Source organism: Orycteropus afer, unplaced genomic scaffold (assembly GCF_000298275.1).
Source record: "Orycteropus afer afer isolate SDZICR_OR568_19922 unplaced genomic scaffold, OryAfe1.0 scaffold00006, whole genome shotgun sequence".
NCBI lineage: Eukaryota > Metazoa > Chordata > Mammalia > Tubulidentata > Orycteropodidae > Orycteropus > Orycteropus afer.
The window spans coordinates 1,766,514-1,777,383 of NW_006921593.1; the positions used below are offsets into that span (position 1 = coordinate 1,766,514).

A 10,870-nucleotide genomic window follows, 5' to 3' on the forward strand; every position below is an offset into this window, starting at 1 on the left:
GTTACCATAATTGAACATGTTGATCAAAGAGTCCATAGAAGAATCATGATCAAAAGGGGGAAAATGTAGAACAGAATTTCAAATTCTCATGGACTCTCGACTTTCTGGAGCCATGGAGGGTAGATGAATCCCTGACACTATTGCCCTGAGATAATCTTTAAACCCTAAACCAAAAATATCCCTCACATCATTTTAAAAACAAGTCTGCCTTGCACATTGCAGTCTTTTAAGAACTATCAATATGGGATTGAATAGACACCACCGATTTGAAAGATTAGATTAAGATTAGGGGGCAATGAGGTTATGTCAACGAGGGAAGAATAACTCAGAAGAGAAGGGTGAGTGAGAATGGTTGTACAACTTGAATGTAATCCGTGTCACTAAACTTGTAGAAACTGCTTAAAAAAAGAAAAGTCTAGAACGTAGTTGTACTCTGACACACATGATGTCCTCATAAGTCGGAACTAACTCGACAGCAACTGGTTTTTGGTTGTTGCTCCAGCCGAACTCAACTAATGACCTTAACTCATTAGTTTCCATACATGCTGTCAATTTCCTCAGCTCCCAGCTGTTGCGTGTGCTTTTCTCTTTAGTCTGAATGCCAGACTCAAGTGGGAACATCACTGCCCCCTGAAGTTTTCACTGTCCCCCACCCCCCAGCTAGAAGGAACTTCTTGGCATCTTTAATTCCAGATGTTCCATCTGTGTCTTCTCCACGGCCCCTTGATGGGACCACCTGAAAGGCCACCTACTGGCTGGGTGCACAAGGAAACAGAGATGAAAAGTGGTCCCCAGCTGGATGAGAAGAGCAGGGGGTGGAGGCCAGGAGATGGGGGCACTGCCCCTTCACCCCTCACCCCAGCCCTTTCCTTCTTCTTCCTCCTGCCATTGGGTGAGTGCTTTAACCTCCATCCTTGACTGTTTCCCTGTCTGGCTCTCAGTTTTCCCTGCTGTAAAATTACCGTGGGAGGTGGGTTGTGGACGAGCTGGCTTGCAATGTCCTTTCCAACTCTGACATCTGCTCAGGGTTGATGGAAGCTGAGGGTCTTAGTTTGGAGGTCTCAGTGCTGGGGGTGAGGGCTAAATGCACACAAGGGACCACTGGAAGTTGAGAAAGAGGGAAAGAGAATGGACTCATCCATCAGTGGCTGTTTGAGAGGTAGCTGGTAGACTAGACGGACTCACATGACCTACACTTAAGAAAGAAGAGAGTCTTGATTTCTTTGTCTGTAAAACGGGTACAGTAGGATGTGCCTCAGGGGGCAGTTGTAAAGATTTTATAAGATAATACATGTGTAAGTGTCTGAGAACTGTAGTATCTTGTGCACCACAAAGGGCTGTTAAACCAAAACCAAACTTACTGCCATCGAGTCGATTACAACTTATAGCAACCCCCATTGGGTTTCTGAGGCTGTAAATCTTTATGGGGGTAGATTGCCCCATCTTCCTTCCGCTGAGCGGCTGGTGGGTTGGAACCACTGACCTTCTGGTTTGTTGTTGTTGTTATGTGCTGTCGAGTTGGACCCAACTCATAGCGACCCCTCCTTGGGTTTCCGAGGCAGCATCACTACGGAAGTAGATTGGCCCATCTTCCTTCTGAGGAGTGGCTGGTGGGTTTGAACTGCCAGCCTTCTGGTTAGCAGTCAAGTGCCTTAGGCACTATGCTACCAGAGCTCCCTACCTTCTGGTTAGCAGCTGAAAGGCTTATCCACTACACCACCAGAGCTCCTTCAAGGGGCCTGTTCTTGGGCTTTACATTTTGTGTGGTAGGGCAATTTCCCTATTTTTCTTCTCTACCTCCCCTCCCAGGCCATGTGCTCAGAATTGTGTGGTGGATAAGAGCATGACTATCTGGGTTGGAATCCCAGCGGTAGCTTTATTTTCTGTGTGGCTTTGAGCAAGTTGGCAAACCTGGTAGCACAGTGCCTAAAGCACTTGACTGCTAACCAGAAGGCTGGCAGTTCAAACCCATCAGCCACTCCTCAGAAGGAAGGTTGAGCAATCTACTTCCATAGAGATACCTCCTCAGAAACCCAAGGAGGGGTTGCTACGAGTTGGAACCCACTCAATGGCAGTGAGTTTTGTAGTTACCAACTTCATAAATTGTCCTAAAGATTAAATGAACCGATCCACATAAAGCAATGAGCACAGTGTCCGGCATACATACAGGACCTCTAGTGGTTTAGTGGGTAAAGCATCTGGCTGCTAACCAGAAGGCTGGCGGTTCAAACCAACCAGCTGCTCCATAGGAGGAAGATAAGGCAATCTACTTCCCTAAAGATTTACAGCCTTGGCAACCCAATGGGGGTTGCTGAGTCAGAATTGACTTGATGGCAGTGAGTTTGTTTGTTTTTTGATATATAAATATGTGATAGCTGATACAGAAGGACTTATCACCCAGGTAAATCTTTTGGGGAAAAATCAAATGAATCACAAAGCCAATTTACACATTGGAGGTGGAGCTACTGAGCATCTACTGAGTAACAACAGGCTCTGGGCTGGGGGTTCTGAAGGACACAGGGGAGACAGGTACACCCACCTCACCAGACAGAGACCCTGAAAGAGGCCCTAACAGGGCCACATCCATGGTGCCCGGCTAACCCTCCCAAGTAGAGAGGGGGCTCCAAGCCAGGTCTTGAAGGGTCAGCAGGGCTGGAATGAACCAGGTTAGTCAGGAGGGCAGTCCAAGCACAGAAGACTACGCGGATAAAGGCCTGGAGTCAAGGTGCAGTAGACTGATGGGAGATTACGTGAGGGAAGGCTAGTTGGAGCACGCTAGCAGGCTTTGTGGAGAGGCCTCAAGGGCTGAGACTTCATCCTGCAAGACCTGGCTGTCGTCAGGCCTTTAGCAGTGATCCGTGTTTGGTTTGGTTTTTGTGTTTGAGGCGCATCTTTCTGGAGCTGCCAGTGGACCAATGGGAGAGGTGTGAGGCAGGGAGGCTGCTGGGAACAAGCAGGAAAAGAGATGGTGGGGTTTCCCAAAAGCAGGGGTAGTAGAGTCAAAGAGGAAGGGGCTGGTGAGGACTGCAGGGGCCTGTCGGCAGCCCCGTCCTATGGAGGGCAGAGGGGCCAATGGTCTTCCTCACTCTGTTTCAGCCAGCGCCCTACAGCCCACTCCACTGCCCTTTCCAGGTAGGTGTCCCTACCCCTCCCTCCTTCTCCCTCCTCCTCACCCCCAGGCACTCAGACTTTCAGACAGAAGAGGTCAGGGAGAGACTAACAAGCCCCTCATTACTCTAGATGTCCCTACCTCAAAGAGATTTCTCCACCTTCCTCTTTGACACAAGGGAGAAATAGGGCCCAGAGGGACTGATCTTGCATCTCCCACAGCTTCCTGGCAAGGCGGGCATCCCATTGGTTGGGCCCAGTGATCCCGCTACTGCCAGCTCAACCCTCTCCACAGAGCTGAGGCTGGTGGGGGGCCCAAGCCGCTGTCGGGGGCGCCTGGAGGTCCTGCACAGTGGCTCCTGGGGCAGCGTCTGCGATGATGACTGGGACGTGGTGGACGCCAATGTGGTGTGTCGCCAGCTAGGCTGTGGCCTGGCACTGCCCGTGCCCCGGCCCCTAGCCTTTGGCCAGGGCCGGGGCCCCATCCTGCTGGACAACGTGGAGTGCCGTGGGCAGGAGGCTGCGCTGAGCGAGTGCGGCAGCCGGGGCTGGGGCGTTCACAACTGCTTCCACTATGAGGATGTGGCTGTCCTGTGCGATGGTGAGCAGAGGCCTGAGTCGGGAGGGCAGATGGACTGTGGGAGGCAGCAGCAGGGCTGCAGGCTAGATAAATAAAGGAAGGGACTTCCCAGGGGTAAAAAGGCTGTTTGATGCAGAGGACTGGGCCCAGGCTGCATTGTGTGGGGGAAGAACCCCAGCCTAGGTGTTAGTGGGACTTTGTTGTTGTTGTTAGGTGCCACTGAGTCAGCTTCGACCGACTCATAGTGACCCTTTGTAGGACAAAAGGAAACACTACCCAGTCTTGTGCCAGCAAGAAGGGGCCATCCACTTCTCAAAAGAACTGACCTGTGAAAACTTTATGAATAGTGTGACCTTAGGCAGAAAGAAAATCAGCCTCACTGCTTCTAATCTGGGCCTTGATTGTCCCAGCAGAGCCCCTTTTCCCATTTTTAAAACCTGATGATTGGGGCTACACTGGCCTTAAGCACCATTTGGCCTTGAGAGGCTTTGACTATGAAAGCAGTGGTTCTAGCTTTCAGGTGAATCACCTAGAGGGCTTCTTAAAGCCCAGACTGCAGCCCCATCCCTAGCGTTTCTGGTTCTGTAAGTCTGGGGTGGGGCCTAGGAATCTCTGTATCTAGAAAGTTCCCAGGTATTGCTACCTTAAGAACTTCTACATTAGAAGAGCTCAGGACCCAGGTGGCCCCTTCTCCTGTCCCATCCCTGAGATCCTGGCTTTGACCCTTTGTGTAGACAGAACCTTAGGGGTCTTTGCCCCTGCCTCTCACTCACCTTGTGGGTGTGTGGATGGAGACCAGAAAGATCCATGGATCTTCCTCCCTTCCACCTTGCTTCCTTGCCAGAGTTCTTGCCCACCCAGCCCCCAAGGAAGATGTTAACCAGCAGGGCTCTCCCCACAACCTCCCAGAACGGGAATGGTAAGTTAAAGTAATTTGGGTGCTGCTTGGGTCTTTGGAGACAGACCTAGGGAACGGGAAGTGCCACCCTAGGCAATGGGAAGTGAGGAGTTACAAACGGGCAAACTAGTCGCTCCTCCTGTAGGCCCTCAGGCAGCTCACACACACACACACACACACACACACACACAAACTTACTACCATGGAGTTGGTTCCGACTGATAGCGACCCCTCCTTGGGTTTCTGAGGCAATACCTCTATGGAAGTAAATTCCCCAGTCTTCCTCCCCAGGAGTGGCTGGTAGGTTTGAACCGTTAGCTTTCTGGTTAGCTCACAGTCTGTAGAAATAGGAACACAGCCAGTGTGGGAGTTGAAAAATAAAGTTAGCACAAGGTTAGAGGAAATGAGGTGGGTGTGGGGGCTGGAGCTTACTCTGCAGTCAAGCAAAAACGATGATGACAAAAGAAAATGAAAAGCTTCCCCAAAAAGAGACATATAAAGCACACAGAAGCCTGGAAAAAAAAGACAGTTCCATGCATTAGGAGATCAAGGAGGACTTCGTGGAGGAAGAGTTGTTGGAGCAGGAGTTGGAACACTGAGAGGACTTGCACTGAGTAGTAAACGAGAAAGCACATCCTAGACGAGAACACAGAGGGCTGGTTTTAGGAGTGATAAAATTAGCTAACCTGTCCTGTGATCCCACAAACCACCCCAATCTGGACCGGAGGCAGAGCATTGGGGCTAATCGTAGGTGAGTGGTTGGTTAGGTTCATTTTTGTAAGGGATGGGAGGGAGGCCAAGCCCTCTGGGAAATACCTCCCTGCCCGCCCCACCAGGTGAGGGCAGCGTACGCCTGGTCGGGGGCACAGGCCCTTGCCAGGGCCGAGTGGAGATCCTGCATGGCGGCCTATGGGGCACCGTGTGCGACGATGACTGGGGGCTGCCAGACGCCGCGGTGGTCTGCCGCCAGCTGGGCTGCGGGACGGCCCTGGCAGCCACCACCAACGCCTTCTTTGGCTACGGCACTGGGCACATCATGCTGGACAACGTTCACTGCGAAGGAAGCGAGCCACGCCTAGCAGCCTGCCTGAGCCTGGGCTGGGGCGTGCACAACTGTGGCCACCACGAGGACGCTGGCGCGCGCTGCGCAGGTGCGGGCTCCTGGGGGCGGGGCCTGCAGGGAGAGGACAGGGGCGGGGCGGGGCGGGCGGGGTCATAGGGCGGGGCCTGCCACAGGGGCTCCGCCCAGATAGCTACAGGAGGCGGAGTCAGGGCGGGGGCGGGGCGTTGAGCTGCCTCGTGCTTCCCAAAGCTGTTCTAAAATTTACTGTTATATCTCAAAACTGCTCTAGAAGTGCCTCAGACTATCACAATACTCCCATAGTACTCAGTGCTTCTTGTGATACATACTACGACTGTTTTGCCCTACCCAAACTCCATAATTACCTAGCAGGAGCCCCAAGAATGCCCCCAAAATTTCTAGCAATTTCCCAGTACTCTTCATCTAATACTTCGTAGTAAAATAACAATATTCTAGTATTGCCTTAGAAATACTTCCCAAAACCCATTACTGTTGATTCTGACTCACAGTAACCCTATAGGACACAGTAGAACTTCTCCATAGGGTTTCCAAGGAAATCTTTAAGGAAGCAGGTTGTCACATTCTTTTCTCTTCTGCTCTAGTGCTGGGTACCTCCACTCTCACAGCACTGCCGCCCTCGGCCACAGGAGAGGACTGGGCTTGGCACACAGAGCCATTGGGTAAGGAGGTGCAGCTCTCCAGGGGGACAGTGGTGGCAGCAAGATGGGTGGAGCTGGGCACTGAGAAGGGCTGCACTAGAGCACAGAACTGCAGCTCTACCGAAGGGGACAACCAAAACTCATGTTCTAGTTGTTTCCAGCTCTTAGGGACCCTGAAGGACAAAGCAGAACTGTCCCATAGGGTTTCCAAGGCTGTAAATCTTAATAGATTGCCATGTCCATCTTCCCTGGAGCAGCTGGGGGGTTCGAACCACTGACCTTTTGGTTAGCAGCCAAGCACTTAACCACTGCACCACCAGGGCTCCATGAGCCACAGGCAAAGGCCCCTTAATGCACCAGGCCAAGGCTTTTCGCCAAATGGTAAAGAGGTGGGTAAAAAAATTAACAGATGGAGCAAGGATGAATCCACAGCTTTAAAGATTTGGATGGGTAATCAGATTTCTTTAAAGCTTCGAAATAAAATTGGGTTGGTGCTGAAACTGAAAATTGAGAGGTCTTGTAACAGGGTTGAGATAAAAAGCTGAATCAAGGGGAGAATTGCATTAGGCATCAGGGTTGGATTTATAATTGGGATTGAAATTAAGATTCTATTCATTCCAATTGAGTTTCCTGAGGACCCCACCCCAGGTCAGACAAAATAGTGACTCTGGGATTGAACTTGTGTGGTGCGCGGGTTTGGCACGATTGAGGGGACCTCAGTAGGAGCCCCGGTAAATTGGCCTCCTTGTCCCTTTCGAGGAACTCTGGTGGCACAATGCCTAAGACTAACCAGAAGGCTGGCGGTTCAAACCCACCAGCCACTCCTCGGAAAGCAGGCTAGGCAATCTATCTCCCCAGTGATACCGCCTCAGAAACCCAAGGAGAGGTCGCTATGAGTCGGATCCGACTCCACGGCAGTGAGTTTGGTTTTCAAACACTCTAGACGCACTGTTTCCACAGCTACCGGAGCTGGTGCCCAGCCTTCCAGGGAGACTGCACTGCTCACCACAAGCGTCGGGGCTGCGGGGAAGAAAAGTAAGTGGCGGAGTCGGGGTGCCACGGGGGGAGAGGGTCGGGCCGGGGCTTTGACCCGGAACCAGCCGCCCTCTGGCCGCGGGCCTGTGCGCCCCGCAGGCGGGCGGCTGCGGCTGGTGGGCGGCCCGGGCCCGTGCCGCGGCCGCGTGGAAGTCTTGCACGCCGGGGGCTGGGGCACCGTATGCGACGATGATTGGGACTTTGCGGATGCGCGTGTGGCCTGCCGCGAGGCGGGGTGCGGGCCCGCGCTGGGCGCCACGGGCCTCGGCCACTTCGGCTATGGTCGCGGCCCCGTGCTGCTGGACAACGTGGGCTGCGCCGGCACCGAGGCCCGCCTGAGCGACTGCTTCCACCTGGGCTGGGGCCAGCACAACTGCGGCCACCACGAGGACGCGGGCGCGCTTTGCGCAGGTGAGGCGCGCAGGCGTGCGCACTGCGGCACGGGCGGGGCAGGGCAGGCTCTGAGGAGGGGGCGGGGCTGCGTTGGAGCCCGTCAATGACGTGGGCGGGATCTGATGAGGAATAGGCGGGGCCGCTCATGAGCACGCATGCTCCGCAGAGAAAGGCGGAGCTCGCCCCCTTCGGTGTTCTCTGCGGCTGCGCAGTGTGGGCTGGGCCAAAAAAAAAAAACGGAGCTCCCTCTGCAGTGCGATAGTGGGGCGGAGCCTGGGAAGGAGGCGTGCCCTGCGGCAATGAGGGGTGGGGCGGGGCCGGCCGGAGGTGAGGAATAAGGTATAAAGTCTGCAGAAGAGGCTGTAAGGGGCGGGGTTGGGGCGCTGTTGCTGTTTGGTAAGTTGAGGCCGGGCCGAGCTCTCATAGGCAAAGTCTATCAGACTACAGGGAGCGTCTGACCTTTGGAAACAGTCAATGGGAAAGGGTGCCACGACATTTCAAAATGCTTGTGTTCGTTGATTGGTGTTGGAATTAAGATCTACACACTCATTCCGTGCCCCCTCCCCATAGTCTTGGCTACAAAGGTTCTACTTTGGGCTCCAGGGCCAAAGAAGCAAAACCTCCACTTCTGATTCAAGAGGTGGGGAGGAGAAAGAAATCCTGTGAAATCCTTTCCATTCCCAGAACAGCCTTCTCTTGGGAGAGTAGGAGGTGACCTGGCCCCAAAGAATATAGTCCCCAATGTGACTGTCACTTCTTTCTGTCTGTCCTTGCTGAGCCAGGCCCAGAGGAGCTGGGGCTGCAAGTCCAGCAGGATGGTTTTGAAACCACCCAGGTGCCTACTCCTCGGCCCAGGGACGGTAGGTGCCTGCAGCCCGCAAGAGTGGGTGAGGGGGCACAGGGATGGGAAGGGCTGGGATTGGGGGGTGTCACGGCCTGGGGTGATACAGTTCGGTAGATTTGCACCAGTTCTTGAATCCTTTTCCTTTTGTGCTAGTCTCAGGCCTCATTATTAGACGTATGGTATCCAGGAAAAGGGAGGTGGGCTTTAAGGTGGAGCAATCAAGAGAATATGGAGGGGGAATCAAAATGACAAAATGAGAGGGTGGGGATCCTGTCCCAAGGAGATCAATAAAGTAATTCAGTCTGTAGGGGGGTATGTGTAGTAGTTGGGGGTACAGAACCCCTCAGGGGACACAATGGGACATAATCACAGACTTCAGTGAGGTGGCCTGGGGTTGAGGTGCTGAGATGTTGAACTGAGGACTAAGGACAGCGCGAACATGAAGCACCCGGGATGTACTGAGCACGCAACACACACGCCTACCCATTTTCCTTAGTCCTTGGGAGTCTGAGTCTGGGCTGACGTGATCCTACTTTAGCCTCATTTGTCTGCCCTTACCCAGCTGCTGCAAGGGCAGTGCTGTCTCTCAGACCACTGCCCTTCCCCTAGTCTGTCTACCCCTTACCTGCTGTGGCCTGGAGGGGGGGGACCTGGCCTGGGCCAGCCTCCTCCAGCCCCACACCTTCCCCCACACAGGGCATCTGCGTCTGGCCAGCGGAGCCCACAGATGTGAGGGGCGTGTAGAGCTCTTCTTAGGGCAGCGGTGGGGCACGGTCTGTGATGATGCCTGGGACCTTCGGGCAGCGGGTGTCTTATGCCGCCAGCTGGGCTGTGGCCAGGCCCTGGCGGCCCCTGGTGAGGCTCACTTTGGCCCAGGCCGAGGCCCTATCCTCCTGGACAATGTCAAGTGTCACGGGGACGAGAGCGCCCTGCTGCTCTGCTCCCACATCCGCTGGGATGCCCACAACTGCGACCACAGTGAGGATGCCAGTGTCCTGTGCCAGCTGTCGTGACCTGCCGCTCTGCAGACCACCTCTTCTGGGAGCCTGCTGTGGCCTGCCCCGCCTCTTCCAGGAAGCCCTCCTGTGATGACTGCAGGTCACTCTACCCTTCTCCCTCTGCTGGGCAGAGAGAGCTTCCCAGACAGTGTGGTCCTGTGTTGAGGAACCTGGCTCTATCCCCATCAACTTGTGTGACCTCAACCTGTCATCAGCTATTGTGGGCCCAGTTCACTGAAAGCTCCCAGGTTCTGCTCAACCGAAATGGGGAAAGGGAAAAGATTTTTAATCTTCCTCTTTGGTGGGGTTCCTTTACAGCACCCCTGACCCTTTCTTCCTGGGCCCAGGCTCCGGGGCTCTCTGTAAAGGGGGAATCTCCATCTCCCTCCCCCAGCTTGGGACTCCCCAAAATAGGGAAGGCAGAGAGGCCCATAGCTTTCACCTTCGACTCCCAGGGGCTGCAGAAGAACTTGGGTTCTTGCCCTGCCCCACTCCACGAGGGCCGGGCTCGGATGGTGCTTGGCTGAACAAGGGGGCGTGGCGGGGGGGGTCATCCAAAACAGGGACAGCAGCCCCTTCCTGCAGTTGGATGCTTCGTCTCTAATTTATGCTGCCCCTACCACAGAGCCTCCACTTTGCAGCAGCAAAGAACCCAGGGGGCCTGTAGCCACCCACTCCTCAGTGCCAAGTCAATAAAGCATTATTCTCCCATCTGTAAACTGAAGTTAATGTTTGGGCCTAGATCTGTGGGTGGCATCAGGAAAGGCTCTGGTCAGGACTCTGGAGGAAACCGGCTTAGGGCTCGAGGGTTAAGAGCACCATCAGAGAGATCTCCGCAGGCCCTGCATGCCCCGGAAATGCTGACTCACAGTGTCAGGCCTGGGAGGCCCCTAGATAGCTTCTATCTCACCCCTTCTTTCATTTTATGGATCAGCTGTCCAGTGTCAAGCCCACAGGCTCTTAGCTTCCTGGAACCACTAAGAATCACCACAAACTTAGTGGCTAAAAACAACATAGATGTATCAGCTTGCATTTCTCGAGGTCCGAAGTTGGAAACGGGTCTCACTGGGCTAAATTCAAGGTGTCGGCAGAGACGGTTCCTTGGAAGCTTTAGGGTAGAATCTGTGCCTTGCCTTTTCCAGCTTTCAGAGGCTCGTTCCTTGGCTCCCGGCCTCTTTCCAGCCAGCAGTCACATCATTCCAACCTCTAATTCTGTCGTCAGGGAGCTCTGGAAGCATAGTACCTAAGGCACTTGACTGCTAACCAGAAGGCTG

The 10,870-nt window shown here is 54.0% G+C and overlaps 1 protein-coding gene across 1 annotated transcript; it reads left to right on the plus strand.

Annotated features, from left to right (window-relative positions):
* The first annotated feature begins 726 nt into the window (after window positions 1–726).
* On the plus strand, window positions 727–9,611 carry SSC4D (scavenger receptor cysteine rich family member with 4 domains). The gene is made up of 10 exons (XM_007942371.1): window positions 727–892; window positions 3,097–3,132; window positions 3,404–3,709; window positions 4,533–4,607; window positions 5,423–5,737; window positions 6,270–6,347; window positions 7,287–7,361; window positions 7,461–7,772; window positions 8,537–8,614; window positions 9,295–9,611. The coding sequence occupies exons 1-10, from the start codon at window positions 727–729 to the stop codon at window positions 9,609–9,611; spliced, it is 1,758 nt and encodes a 585-aa protein (XP_007940562.1).
* Window positions 9,612–10,870: the final 1,259 nt, after the last annotated feature.